The sequence below is a fragment of the Rhea pennata genome, chromosome 7, assembly GCF_028389875.1.
Source record: "Rhea pennata isolate bPtePen1 chromosome 7, bPtePen1.pri, whole genome shotgun sequence".
In the NCBI taxonomy this organism is placed as follows: Eukaryota; Metazoa; Chordata; class Aves; order Rheiformes; family Rheidae; genus Rhea; species Rhea pennata.
This window is the reverse complement of record NC_084669.1, coordinates 24015838-24031579: the sequence shown is the minus strand read 5'-3', so window position 1 is coordinate 24031579 and position 15742 is coordinate 24015838. Positions and strand designations below refer to the sequence as shown.

The 15742-nt window shown below is 41.4% G+C and overlaps 1 protein-coding gene across 2 annotated transcripts in view; it reads right to left on the bottom strand.

Annotated features, from left to right (window-relative positions):
* Positions 1–15742, bottom strand: part of ADK (adenosine kinase) — a 302860-nt gene that overhangs the window by 285778 nt on the left and 1340 nt on the right. Inside the window, exons 1-2 of one of the 2 annotated variants that reach the window (XM_062580838.1) lie at positions 8603–8702; positions 2165–2239 (exon numbers count right to left, since the gene is read on the bottom strand). In XM_062580838.1, the coding sequence (XP_062436822.1) occupies positions 2165–2239; positions 8603–8616 (89 nt within the window). In that variant the 5' untranslated portion in view covers positions 8617–8702. Of the gene's footprint in view, positions 1–2164; positions 2240–8602; positions 8703–15742 lie in introns of those variants that run through there. The other variant, XM_062580837.1, reaches the window with a different exon arrangement.

The window sequence follows — 15742 nt, the reverse complement described above, 5'->3', positions numbered from 1 at the left end:
TTTACCTAATCTCTCTTTCCTCTGGGCTACTTTAAGCCAGATCCCATCCAGTCTGATGGCCCCATTAAGAAGGCCATCCAGTTGAAGAGGTGAGATGCAGACACCACAAAGTTAATCATTACCAAGATGCCAAGAGCTGACAGTACATGGCTAGAGATGGATGCGTGCCTTGTTTGACAAGAAAACCCAGAGACACTAGGCTAAGTAGTACCTCCAGATTCTCCATTCGTCTCTGGCAGCTTCTGCTACAATTAACCATTTCTGTCAAATGCTTCAGAGTCCTGAAGCATCCATGTCCTCGCACCTCTCCACAATTTGAATCTTCATTTTAGCAGACATTCTACAGCTAGATCTGTAGTTTTATCTGTCCTGCACAGGCTGAGGAAGCATGGGATTTGGTTTCCACTTCAGAAGTAGTGCAAGACTTAGTTTGGCTTGGAGTAGAACATGCATATTCACTTGTAAAAGTGGACTACTGTGAACACACCCACAAATACAGAGCTAGAAGAAAAATAAAGAATTTATGAAGAAGGTAAACAGGCTTCCCAGTTTCCAGGTTACTGTCAGTCACCACACTATCAGCTGGTCCCCTATGCAGCTGCTGTTGGAGGACTGCTTACTGTTTTAAATAAAGCAATACCTTACAAGGCATTTGGCAGTAGAAAAATGCTCACAGAATATACACTGTTCAAGGAGATGGTTTAACTTGTCTGACAGGACTCAGATTTGAGTACTGATTTTAAAATCAGTGGAATTCTGCAAAGCATTTTAGGTCCAGTGAAAAGCATGATGTACTCTCCTGCAGAATTTAATTGCTGCAAGATAGTTCCCACCACCACTCACATGGTAACATTTATAAAGATTACCAGGGAATGCTGGGGTTTTTTTGGTTTGTTTCTTTGCTTGCTTTTTTTTTTTTTTTTTTTTTAAAAAAACTTATATTCAGAGCCTTGTTTTCAACTTATTTCAATGAAAACATGCGGCAGAGAATTAAATCAGAATAATTTAACTTTTCAGAAATCAGGAGTTTGCCTCAAGGGTTCTAACTTCCATACATTTTTGAACGTTAAACATTCCATTACAATTTTGTCTTTTGCCTGCAGCTTATGATATTCAGGCTATCACTTAAACCCACCTTTAAATAAAACCTGAGTGGTAAAATGTCAATTATGAAACAAATTATGCCTTTTATTAAAGCACTGAAGCAAAATATTCGTGGCTGACAATACACATACAAACAAATAAAAGCTCTGCAGCTGTTCTTTATTCAGTGGTAAGAAATTTATTCTTGATCCAGTATTCCCATTAGTAACTAAAAGAATAAGTAAAGAAAAAATTGATTAACACTTTAAACACAAAACAAAGATTTGTGAACACTTTGAAAGATTAAATCAACTTATTCACTCACTACTTGATTTAGGGATATGAAGCAGCATGCGGAAGAAAAACTTGTGCAGAAGAATTTAAAAGAGCGAATTATGTTTTACAGCTCTTAAAGAGCCACGTCTCTATACGCTGATCAGAGACTGCGTAAACTTAATGCCACTGGCAGCACATAAACAGCAATTCAGTGATTGGTTGGTAGCATAACATCTAGGCTCAAGCAAGGTAAGAGACCACACGATAACAAGTGGTCCTGTTCTTGACTGAAATTGAAATAAAAATGAAGATACGCTTGCACAACTTTTTCTGGCATGTTATAGAAATGGTTTGCCCGCCCCAAAGTCATCACTGAAGAAAGGGGGTGGGGGGGAGATGTGCAGTCATAATACATTAAGAGTAGTGTACAAATATTCACATGAGCACTACCTACATCATATCAAAAGCTTTGATAAATCGAGTAAGTTAATACTTTTGTTGCTTCTTTCATTGACAGTTCCTTCCAATTAAGAGATAGGAAGGACAGCATGCAGAGACTAGAATAAATGATAAATAACCAATACCAAAAACACAGTATAAGACCACTGAAGTTGCTACTTGACAACAACAGCACAGCTTCGAATAGCAGGAACAATCAAATTACTGATATAATGTCAGCTTCTTTCAGTACAAGGCCCGAATTGCACAGATAGCAAGGCAAATGGAGCATTGCCCAAGCATGCAGCCCTGTGTTTACTTACAGGCATCATTCTGGAAATGACACAAAAAAAATTTCAGGACTTACTTGTCAAGAAAGTCCTTGTCCACCACCGCACAGATATCAAGTAGAGGATTTCCCATTCCAAACAGGACATTTTCACTGGAAGAAAAAGTTATTTTCAAGTTAGTTTACTACTACCTTATCATTCCTACTATAACACACTGAAGACATTTGATATTAGGAAGAAGAGTTTTTCCTGAATACAGCACAGAACAAAACTACACGTTTTGCCCAGCACAGAAACGACAGCCTTCCTGGCATATGAACAGACAGTCAAATTCAAATGAAGTACTACTCTGCTAAGTACTACTGATCCTCTGTGACCTACATACAGAACAGTAGTAGTCAAGACTATAACAGTGTATATAGTCTGTTAAACTATCCACCACTCAGAAAAAGAATTAAAGCTGCATGCCACAGTGTGCAGTTTTGAAGAACTGTATTCAGGTTGTAATACCAGATTTTAGACAGGGGGAGCATCAGACCAGGTTATAGAGCTTCACTGAACGGAGTCAGTAGCTAAGTTTACCGTGCAAACGGCCAGCAATTAAAGAATTTAATTCTGTTTTAACAAGCTGAAATTCAGAGTATGAATTCTGCATTGTCAATTAGGCATCTTAAATGGCATAGCTGTTCATTGGTAAGAATGTTCATACTTGCTTTTTTAATCAAATTGAAATTCACCATATGACTTCTGCCACATTAAAGCAAGACATCACAGAAAGATTGACACAGCCGAAAGAGCTCACTTTGATTTTTTTTTTTTTTTTTTTAAGATTCATTCAAAAATCATGTACTTCCTTCTCCTCAATAGCATGTACTTGGGTGATAATGTAGTGATATCAAAGGATTAAATATATGGCTCAGGGATAAATAGGAGCAAATGCAGCTGTCCTTCAAGGCTGCACAAGACTACATTCAGAACTATCACATTCCTTGGTAAGCTAACACCTGCTGGCTCCAACCAGCAAGCCAAACACTGCTTCCCACCAAAGGTGGCTCCAGTATTAAAACCACCAAATGTGCCTCCCCCTTTGCTATATCTTTTAGTTATCTAGTGTTTGCAAAGAAAGCATTTTCCCAATTTCTCCCTTCCCCATCCCTCTAAAAGTACTACTGTAACAGTACAGTCTTCAATAACCAAAGGCTCAAAGACAGATAACAGTGTTAGATGAATTTCAAAGAAAGTGAACAAGTTTCCAATTGTTTTGGCCCATTTAGAGCAAGAGGAATGTTCTATTGACCTGATATCTGCACACCAAATGATGCATTTCATTAACTCCTAACTAGTAGGATAAGAAAAAAAAAAGAATTCAATACAAGCAGAAAGAAAAAAAAAAGAATTCAATACAAGCAGAAAGAAAAAAAAAAGAATTCAATACAAGCAGAAAGGGGACGATATGGAACCATCTCATGAGTTGTGTCCAACAGAAGTTGGAAACTCAGTCGTGTACTTCTTTTCATAATCACTAGCAAAGCTCTTTAGTTGGCAACCATCTGTCAAATTTGAAGCCATTTGCCAAAGGTACACAAACTTCTTCTCTTTAGGATGTCACATTAGCCTCCAGTAAATGCTAAATTTTGAAGTCCAGAAATGAAGAAGTGGCAAATATGATTCATATCCTTGACATTAAAACACAACGCACCATTTTAAGTTTCTTATTTTGTTGTTGTAGCTTTGAAGATGGGCCTTTACAGCACACTTCATTAAACAGGCAGGCTAATGGAGAAGACTGCTTTCTGAAAATCAGAATTAAAAATGCAGCTCGCTCCTAATCAAAAAAGGTAACGTCTGCTTAGTAAAAACCTGTACAACTCACTAAATATTTTTGTCAATGTGAGAGGAAGTGTTGCACCTTTTAGAAGGTAACGTGTAAGTCGGTTCAAAATAACCACATAAGTTATATATAGCTAGAGGAAGGGAGGAGGGAAAGATAACAGCTAAAAGGACGTAAGTGTAAAGGAGACTGCAGCTGGAACCCCCAGACAAGACAAACTCTACATTTTAAAAATGGTTCCTTGGGGAGTATTGTAGGAGGAGGAACCAACAAGTCAGAATTTTAACACTGCTGAATGTAGAAAATGTCCAAAATGTCCAGAACTGTATACTGTTGTATTCCACATTTACCTGATTTTCAGATTCTACCAAGAACTTATGAGCCACAGGAACCAGCTCTTTCAGAGGTGTTTAATCCAGGCAGTTCTTTACGTCACATATAAGAAGAGCTGCTGTTTTATCCCTGAGTTTTTCCTTCTCACATAGTATTTTATAATCATCCCCTTTCAAGTATGCTAAATAGCTGTAGTAGCATATCATCTGGGATGGCAAGCTTTAAAAGCTAACATAGCAATTTTACTAGTAAGAGGACATGCAGAAACATCCCCTGAAACTTCTGGGCAAACTCCTCCCAGCTTCATCATAGCTGTTTCTCATAGCCAGACGTAAGGCAGCAGGATTTTACAGCTTTCCAAACACACACACAACCTTGAGTACATTAACTATTCAATTTCTATGAGGAAAAAAGCACAGACTGTTAACACTCAACCCAGTTTTGCAAATAAGTTCAAAACAATCTAACATAAACCAATAGTTAAGATTTGTATTTTCAGTTAATAGAGACATCACCACATTTTCAGTGATTTCAGCTAGATGTTTAAATTAAATCATTTCCATAGTACTAGAACTTTCATGCTTCCCTACATATTAACATTGCATTTCAGAAAGAGGGAAAATTCACCCTCCCCATTCGTACTGCAGACTGTAGTCACATTGCTTCTTTTTGGATACTTCATTTGATAGAAATACTTTTTTGAGCAAAATGGGAAGAGTCTAAGCAATCTCTTCCCAAATCACATATTAAAAAGTTCAACAAGTTTAATCAGGCACCATTGTGATTGGCCTTTTCTGACATTAGATTTAGGAGCCATTTTGAATATGATTCAGATTGTGATCTGAAGAATCTAGTGTTTGTATGGTTAAAGAGAGAGGCTTTGATCTGTGAACCCTTAATATGTTCAACCTGGTTAACCTGACATTGGCTACATTTCAGGACAGTGCAAATCAGCCTTCCCTTCTTGAGGGGCTGCAAAGTATCACTATTGCTTTTTTGTATGGTACCAGATGAGGTATAGCAGGTACTCAGATAAAGGGGGACTTGCCCCTCTGCAAAAATAAGGGGAAAAAAAAAAAGAAAAAGAAAGAGAGAGAGAAAGAAATATACGTATTCTCCATAAAGCCACATACTGCAAAAAGTATAAAATAAATTAGGAATACTATTTAGGATCCTGGCAGCTACTAAACTTGCAAAGCCTAGAAGAACCAACAAAATTAAACTGCTACTTAAAAAAAAAAAAAAAAAAGAAAAGTTTAACACTTGCAGCAATATACATGAACCTTACTACTAGCCTTGCTACTGGCTTTGCTATTCAGTCACACTGGATAACTGGACTGACAAGTTTCACATATTATTTCCACCTAACTATATATAAAACACTGAGGAAAGCAGCAATAGTTTCCTGAAATGCAAAATTTCATAACACACTGGTTATTTGGGAAGTCCACCTCTACAACAAATGCAACATCAACGTACACCGCAGCTTCTTTTGCTGTCCACAGTCCCTTCTCTTTCATGCACGTAATATCACAACGTTATTCAAAAGGCATGCTACTGTTTAATTTGATTAGCCCTCTAAAAAAGAATGTGTGCCTCCTCAAAAAATAAGTGACAAGTCCACAACCTGCACAAATTAAGGCCATATATGGCCTTAGGTATAGAGAGTGGAGGTGTGGGCATGTGTGTACATATATGTGATATAAATATAAATGGACAGTACGTAAGTGTACACTGTTTCTACTCTAAAACAATAAATAAAATATACATACAAATCTAAAACTTGTTTGGACACAGAAACACTCTGTCCACTTAGTAGACAAAGCTACAAGAACAGTATCAACTTATTTCACAGACAGTTTGGATATAAAACACATTTACATTCTAAATGCTTGACAGCAAACAATATATGAATGTGCCATTTAACTTTGTACTAGAGGAAGAGTTAGTTTTAACTACAAGTTCAAGCAATATAAACCATTAAACATAAGATTTCATCTGCCAATTGTGGCATTTTGGGGGAGATTTCAAAGATCACTAATTTTTCCACAAACAGCCAAAGTGTTTCATCCACTACTCTTATGTTTTACGTATTACTCTTTTCTCAGCAGAAGCTGCAGAAGTAATGGAAGTGCAACCAAACTGGAAGAAAGCAAAGAAAAAAAAAAAAAGAAAGCAAAAATAAAAACTCACAAAAAACAAAAGGAAACAAGCAAAAAAAAATCCACATCAGTACTGAGCTAACCTTCAAGCATTTTTTTTAAAAAGGGTCAACAAAATTAACTGCAACTGAATTATCTTGAAAGCTGCATCCAAATTCATAGTTATATATTAGTAATTGCTTTAGTATTACACACATTTTTTAAAAATTCAGCCTGGCTTCAAGTTGGCTGCTGAATGTTTGCAGTACAGTATCCAAGTATCACACAGTTATGTTATCGGCTCATACTGCTTTGCACTTCAGTGGAAAAGCAACATCAAAATAGCTATGAAGGTGTATATTAGTTACTAGCACATAGATAGAGGAATATTCCGAGTCTATGGCTAATGGCATGCCTTACTTTAAAAAACACTTTTATTACTATTTCCGTAACAAGCAATTCACATTTTTCCTGTTAAATGCTGCAAAAATAATCTTGTCTATATAGTAGTAATAAACAGTAAAGTATGCTAAGTTGGAAAATTCACCTTTTTGTCTTTAACAGCCTTACACTGCTGTGTGGCTATAATGTACACTTAATATGAAATTCTTGTGCTGAGAGTTATTTTACTGTCAGAAAGCATTAATAAAACATGACTCAGGCGGGTTAAACCACACTGCATGACAACCTGCTGTATGCCTAGTCTTCCATTTATGAAAATAAGGTATTGCCTCATGAGGTCTGAAATTTTAATGTTTCCATAGAGTTTGATCATGCTGCATAGTTAAAAGCAAGGCCAAACAAGACATGTCCTAAGCCTCTTCCCAGCACAGCTATTCCAGTCATGAAAGAACTCAGCCCACGTTAATTGCACAAGATTTTGATTTAATTAAAAAGCGTGGTACTAACGTTTCATTTTATATACATGTACGGATGCTAACAGCCTCCGAGTAGCTTATAGGCCCTTGACTAGGACCATTCTTCTCTTATACTTATCCATGCAACTTGAATGTAAGCAAATAAAATGCCATTTACTGTTCACCGTAGGTTTTCTGACACTAAAAGCACTTGAGGACGATTATTCCATGATTCCAGAGTTCAGACAGTTCCCTCTGCATCGCTAGTCAGCAAATCACTTTAGCACACAGACCTTAAGCATACAAGCAGGCAGCAAAACCACTCACATGCTTGCTTTATTTAGGCCTTAAGTAAAGGTAATATTTGGCTAAGGAGTTACACGTTTACACATTGCCTTGGAGAAGTATCTTCGGGGAAGATTTTATTCATTATGAGACGAGTCTTCTGCAGTGGTACAGGCACGGCAGAGCCTTGGCCTCGCAGGAGCAGGGCTACCGCGCAGGAAGAGCGCTCCGCGCGCACCGAGCGCCGTGGGGGCCGAGGCAGCCCCGCACGCCCCCGCAGGCGGACACGCCGCCGATCTCAAGGAGCCGCCGGCAGCCCGCGCTCCCCGGCCGCGGACAGGGCGACCCCGGCACGCCGCAGAAGACACGGGAGAGGCCTCGCCCGACGAGCTCGGGATCTGCAACCCCGGGGCGGGGGGCGCTAAAGCGGCCAACGGGCTGCTCAGCTCACCCACGCGCGGACGGACAGCGGCTCGCCTGACAGCGCCAGCCGGGTTACGACGAAGCGCTGCGAGAGCCCAGCGGGGCCGCGACGACCCACGCCGCTGAACGCGAAGTTACCGACCGCCCCGCGCTGAACTCCGGCTCCCGCAGCTCGGGCAGCCCGCAGAGCCGCCGCCGCGCCGCCCCCGGGGCCGCCGCGGGCATCGCCCCGGGCGGGGCGCGCGGCAAGGGCCGCCGCGACCGCAGGCGACGCCCGGGCTCGGCCCCGGCCCCGCGCCCGCCGCGCCGCGCCGCGCCGTGCACGCTCCGCCGGCGGCCAGCGCGGCCGCGGAGCCGCCGCCGGGACGCGGGGCGCGGGCGCTGCCGCTCCGCGGGGCGCGGGCGTGCAGCCGCGGCGCGAACTCGCGGTGGAGGCAGCGGCTCCAGAGCGGGGAGCAGAGGAGCGGGGAGAGAGCGGGGCAGCCGCGCTCGGGGCGGGGGCAAACGCCGAGCCGAGCCGAGCCGGGTGCCCGCCCGAGGCGGCACCGCCGAGGACAGCGGCACCCAGCGCCCCCCGCCGCCGCCGCCGCCCCCTCCCCGGGCGCCGGGCTGCGCTGCTCAAGCCGCAGCGGGGCTCGGCGTTACCTGAGCGTGGGCATGGCTCCCGCGGCGGACCCCGCCCGCGGCGGCAGCAGCAGCAGCAGCGCCTCTCGCCCCGCGCTCGCCCGCGGCAGCAGCGGCGGCGCCGGCGCCGCCTCGCTCCACCACGACTGAGCCGCCGGCCACGGCCCGGCCGCCTACCCGCCCGCGCGGCCCCGCCCCGCCCGCGCGCGCGCGCCCCGCCATTGGCCGGGCGGCCGGCGGGGGCGGGCCCGCCGCTGAGGAAGGGAGCGGGCCGCCGCGGGGGGCTCGCGCCCGGCCTCGCGCCCCGGTTCGGGCGCGCTCGGTACCGAGCGGCAGCGCCCGCCCGGCGCCCCCGGCTCCCCGGCCGCCATCTTTGATAGGGGCAGGGAGCGCGCGCGCCTCCGCACACCCCCGCCGGCTGCCGCCACCGCCTTTCCTCTCAGGCTAACGAAGCAGCTGTGCTCGTAAATAATCAAAAAAAAAAAAAAAAAAAAAAATCTTTTCCTCGCTAAATCGAGGTAGCGCCTAGCGCGGAGGTCCCTTTAATTTGCCCACATTAAAGATGGCCTAGACGTTGCTGTCACTCAGCCGTTGCTCCGGAGGGGACCCCAGCCCGCCGCCGGCCCGGCCTGCCGGGCCTCGCGCCCCGCGCCCCCGGCCCGCTGCCGCTGCTCCCCGACCACAGGCTGACTCGTACACACTCAGCGAGCACACGTTTTCATTCTTTTTATTTACGCATCGGGCAAGACCTCGGCACCGCCTCAGGCGGCTCCCCGCGAAGCTCTTCTGTCTGCTGTGGCAGCCAGGCGCGAACGCCGACAGCCAGGGAAGGCTAAGGCGCCCCTGCGAACCCGGGCGCCGGAGCATGGCTCGCGGCGAGCCTCCGTCTCCTTCGGAGATGGGATTACTTCATTCACAGGTTGCTGAAGCGCACGTGCGGCTATCAGACATTAAATTTATCTTTCGAGCCTGACACAGGGCAAGGGTGGAGACGAGGCTGAGATGTAGGCTTGCTTGCCTTCTGAAACAGTCAAGTTGCTCTCCATTTGCAGGAAAAAGGAGAGCCCTTCATTATCTAACCTCTTTCTTGTCCCAAACCACATACGACATTCAAGCAGAGAAATACTACATCAGAAATGACAAGCATCATTAAAGCCAGATACTTCTTTCTTCTTCTCTCTTCCATCTTCCAACCTACTTACTCCTTATTTGGCTATCAAAGTTACTGCTACTCCAAGCAGATTTGGCACTTATTTTGTTAACTTACCAGCACCAGAAATACTGATTCATGAAACTGATGTCAGAAAAGGTTGTTTTTGCCAAAAGTGAATCCCATGTTATTCTGTTGAGTATTACTCTATCACTTCTAATCCACAAATGACAAAATGATTTTCCTCCAGCCCTTTGAAACATTAAATATTTAAACTTTATAACTTTCTAATGTGGCTATTAGCCTAAATTCCTCTTCCCCTTCTTCTATGAAATGGGAATGTTGTAGTCAGAAAAATTAAGGCCAAGCTTTTCAAGTACTGAGTGATTTTAGGTGTGTCTGAAAAGAAGATGCCAAAACTAGAGATGTTCAGGATGCTCAAGGGCCTACAGCGACACTTGAAGATAACTGGAATTGTTGTTTAATATCAGAAGGAGGAAAGATTTCCTAGGTCTTTGAACGCTCAAAAATTAATCACCAGTTATAAAATTCTAGTTATTCACATTTGTCAATCCACTTTCCAAAACAAACTAACTAGACTGAGAAATAAATCCCATCCCACAGTTTTGAACACACACTAGAAGAGCCCCCCCAAAGCCTAATAGAGGACTTGGAACTCCAATAAAATGTAAATACTGTACTTGGATATACAATGGCTATAGCCTCTGATTAGTGCTGAATAGCAGATTACTCCTAGTTTAACAATTTCAGTGACTAATAGCCAAACCCCTGTTTTATAACTAAAAGAGGGAAAACCTCCTGTCACACAGGCAATATGATAATGGCAGTAACACAACTGAGTCTTGTAAGCCCCATTACTACATTTAAGTAATAAATAAGTAACAAATCTATTTTAAATAATTGAGAAGTAGTTTCCCTCATAAAGCAATTACTTGGCTTTAACAGACAGACAGGAATACATAAAAGAAAACAGATAGAATACATGAACAGGACTTACAATTACAGTGATCTGTAACATGTAATAACTGTATACTATCAATATTAAGCTAGCGAATCCGAATGAGCTACCATCGCATTACTTATTTCCTACAAGTTCAACAAGAAGGGTGCTTTTTCTTTTTTTCTTTTTTAGAAAATAAAAGAGCTTTTGACAAAATAGCATGTGTGGCATTGCAACAGCATTTGTCAATAGCACTTTATAAACTTAAAACTGTAACCAAGTATATGTCAAGCAATCATCTTGCTTGTACTAACACATACCTGCAGACCCTACTCTACTGATCTCTTCAAGGCATCACCTACTGCTACTGGGTTTTTTGGTCATTTGCCAGTGAACTTCTAGACACTGTAATACATAGCTGGAGCAACAGCAATCAGGAAAACCTTGGTAAAATGGTCATTTATAGATTATGGTCATTCATAGATGATAATCATAAAGTCATGATGACTGTGCCACAAATTCGATTTGTTGTCACACCATATATGTGGTAGATTATCCAAGTTTGCAGAGCCTCCCTGCTACATTCTGTACTTGCTTTGCCCATGCAGAGCAGCTGAGCTGTGCCTTTGCATGCTTCTGCTTTAGAAACCCTAGAGAGAAATACAGAATTCACAACTTTTACATCTGAAAAATAAGATCTGATAGGATCTAGCCACAACTTCTCCCGACTGCTTCTGTTATTATATAGTAAGGAACAGATCCTTTAAATAGGATGAACAGTGACTCCTCACTTGATTTCACTGAAATGCTTGCTTTCACAGAGAATATGAATTAAAAGTGAACTCTGCCCCTGCCCGATATAACAAGCAAGAACGTAAAAACTTTTCAAATAACATCTTATTGAAGTAATCCATGAAACTACACATCCTACACGTTTGTAATGCATACATCCAAGACACAGTTAGTCTAGGACTTATCCTTGGACTAATTAGTATGTTCCATACACAACATTCAGTATGACTCTTCTGTATTACAAATTAAGATCAAAAAGTTCTTCACTAACCCTCATATTTCACACAATTTCTTCAATGTACTAAACTAAGGTTAATCTTAGATGTGCTGCCCACTTCTTTCCCTCTGCAAGACAGAAAAATGATCTTTTACATAACTGCCTCGGCAGACATTATAAAATGAGAGCAGCAAGCAGTAAGTCCACAAGTCCTCTTTCAATAAGGGTATTTGTATGTATTTGCCACTAAAACATTGGTTGTTTTGAAAATATTTCTATAAAGAGAATTTTCTATTTTACAAAACAAAAAATAAATTTAATACTCTGCTAATAGATCCATTCAAGATAAAAAATACACTATATTTCAAAATTCCATAACAGCTTCCGCTATCATACAGCTGTAAAACAGAAACTATAAACTCCTTGATATCGCTAAGTCTTCATCATGCTGCAGACAGCTGTATTTTTTTCCCTACTGTATTCTTTCTCCCCTGATTGAAGTCACATAGTCTAGTCCTTCAGATAGGACCACAGCTTTGTGCCACTGACTGTACAAGGGGGAAAAAAAAAGTCCAAACAAAAATCCTTCACTGGAAGTCAAATCCCAAGGCAGTATAAAGCCAGCAAGTAGCTTTACGTCACAAGCATGGAACAGCTTTATCCTTCAAGCATGGAACAGCTTTAATTGTAGTCAGTGATTACAGAAGTGATTACAGTCCTAGATGGAAAGGAAGAAAAGAAATCCCTTTCCTTTCACTGAATTGTAATACTTAAAGACATCTCTCCTTCACACAAAAGGCTTAGATATTTATTATATAAATAAAATTAACGTGTAAATTGAGATGATTTAAGAGGCAATTTATAGAAATAAAAAGATGAACAGCCTTGAGAGAATGTGGTGTTGACATTGTATCTGCAGGTTCAATTTACTTTTTTCAAGAAGATAAGGTTTTTCAACATTTTGCCAGCAAATACCGATTAATGACCTTTTGATAGCAATATATTCCTGAATTCTGAAATTGGTTTTGTGAAATATCTGTGTACAATATCAGTGTAACTGCTCAAATTCAATATTGCAACCTTGAATCACAAGCCAGAGCTCTGCTTCCAACAATTCCACATCAAATATAACTCAACAGTATAACGCAAGACTGTATCCTACATAAAAGCACTTTTTAAACTAACTACTATTGCAATTAACTGTGTTTGATTCACTCAAGCCTCTTTTCCAAGCACCTTGGAAGGTAGATGATAAATTTTAGGCAAGCTGTTTCATTAGATGAGAAAGAAGGAACTTGCACAACTCAAAAATTCAGAGGAACTTCAGGATTCGTCATCAAGGAGGCATATTTGCAGGGTCATAACCCTCCCACAGAGGACTGAGCACGTACGCAGCTTTAGGGACAAGACTAGTCAGTCCTGTTGACTTCAACGAGACAACATACAATGTCAGATACATACGTTTTTCCAGGATCACTGCCTATTATATGTCTAACCTATCACTGTCTGTGTCACTTCTGCTAGGTATGCTGCAGGTAACGTCAGTAAATCGAGTAAGAGACACCAGCTGTACTAGTAGTCCACAGCAGAAATAACCTTCCCATGACCTTCTCTTTCTTCAAATGGCATACTTGTCATAAAATGTGGAATTATTTTAGTCAAAAGGATAAGGATGAAGACACTGTAATAAACTTATCCGATATAGTAACGTGAAAGTGTAAAAGCTGCATCCAGTAACACATGCTCTGAGAAAATCAGCATGATTACCTTAGGTGAAGACACATGAATCTATGTAGTAACTTCAGAGTTAAATAACCAAATAAAGGAAACAGAGAGCTCTTTTCCACCTCACCAGTCATTCAGCATTTGGATATATTTATACCAACAGTCTTAAAAGGAAGCTTGTTGCTGTTACGTCCTTAATAAAGCAAATTTGTAAGAGTACATTGCTAGTCTCCTCAAAAGTTCTGTTCCTCTGCTTTCTAAAGGTGTTTAAGCATCCACCTGAAAAATGTTCAGTGTTTTTATTCTTTTGTAGAAAGCTGATAGAAGAATAAGTAAAATTAAAAATCAGCTTATTACACAAAATTAAAAATGTATGAAATTAGCAATTTTTTTTACAGTTGCCACTATCAAGCAGTCTAAAATGTACAGTAACGTACATTTTAGGAACATCACGTTACGGAACAGTAACAATAAAGGACTGCTTTGGATAACAGTTACCCGTAGTGTTTGATAATTTATTCAGAAAAGGAGCAGCTTTCTAGTAGTAACAGAAAAAAGAGGAATATTGCACTTTGTACTTTTAGTATAAAGTATTTGCCAAATTCAATGCTTACATTGTGTTTATGTAGATAAACTGATTTGCTCAAACAGCCAACTACGTCATGACTGTTCAATCAATACAGCAGCTGCAGAGCTGCCAGAAGGCCATAATGTAACAGAGAGGACTTTATCGTGGTGGATTTCAAAACTTTGCTCATTTTCTCTTATGCGTGCATGTATATTTCTATATAGAAATGTATGCACGCACTCATACACGTTTCTAAGGAGAATGTTCAAGTTCTTTATAACTTTAACTATCTGCTAACAGAATCCGGCTATATTTTTCACAGGCTTCTAGGATAAAAGCAAATCAATTCATTAGTAATTCTCCTTTGAAGTGATGCTTCATCATGTTTCCAGTAAATTGAGTATACTGCTCAGTAAAAAACTCAGTTTGTCATTTTGCAAGCCCATTTTTTCTTCAAATAATACAGCTGACACACAGAGTGATATTTTATTTCACGTGGTCAGAAGTCTGAAATACATAACATGCAGTAATGGCCTTGTCTAAAGCCCGCTGGCTTTAGTGGTGATCTGCATCCGTCAGTGAAGATGATGCAAAACCTGCCTGGCAGATTAATGCCAGCACAGAGCAACAAAGCATCATTGTGCTGGGAGCACAAGATTGGGTCTCAAGCTTTGTGTCCTGCTCACTGGGTGCCAACAGCCAGCCATCTCACATTGCTTTCAAACAACTTCAGCTGGGCCAGGCCAGGTTTGCCTATGTTACGAGGGAGCCGTTTTGGATCCAGGAAACCTCCCTGATACCACGTACAGGGAAACTGATGGGAAAATAAATAAATAAATATATGAGGGAAACAAAACGCAGAGCTGACATTTATTGTTGTTGCCACGGTACAGCTTATGTTACAGAGTAAGATTTAACTTTTTTAATGTAACTTTTCTAACTAAGTAATTTTTGTGGTAGCCACAGGGTAGATACAGGTTCATTAACATATGAAGAGAAGATTTCAATTTACGTAGTACCTCATGGCAGAATAAGTAGGGTACAAGACCATCCTTGTTCAGTCCATTAAACATGGTCCTCTGAAGAGGCTGGAGAGTCTGAAATCTAGAAGAGCTAGAAGACGTTGAGAACAAGGAATTCTCATCTAATTCTTTGTACAACAAATATAAAAAAGTTACTATCCCCAAGAATTTAAGTGACTTTTCACTTCTTTCTTAATCTGTAAACTGTTTCTAACATAATACAAGCATATTTAAGAGTGCTTTGCATTAACACCTGACCCTCATTACAAATACAACAAAGTCAGGAACCTCATTACTGGTACAGCCTGGTACTTTCTGCACAGGCTCTTAGCAGAGGACAAGGTCCTACAGCTGCACTCAGCCAAACACGCTCTCGCGGCTACGTTCAAAAGGGCAGAGATCTGCCTAACCTAATCCAACCACCCTTTCGGGGTCCAATCTGTGGCTACAACACGTTAACTTTGTTTGATTATCAGTTAGCTATAGCATTTCTCCCTTGTGAAATAGGACTAATATGTACTTTACACTTCATATTGAAATGATCTGTAACAGGATTAGAGCACACAGGTTGTAACAGCATTCCTAGTATGTTGTATCCATGCTGCACATTATAAATTATTATTTTTGGCGTAACAGGTTGTCACAAGAGCATGTCGCAGTGGCTTTCTGTTTCACTGTAAACATCCTTTATGTTTTTAACTCAGAATTTCAGTAATGTTCTTCCAA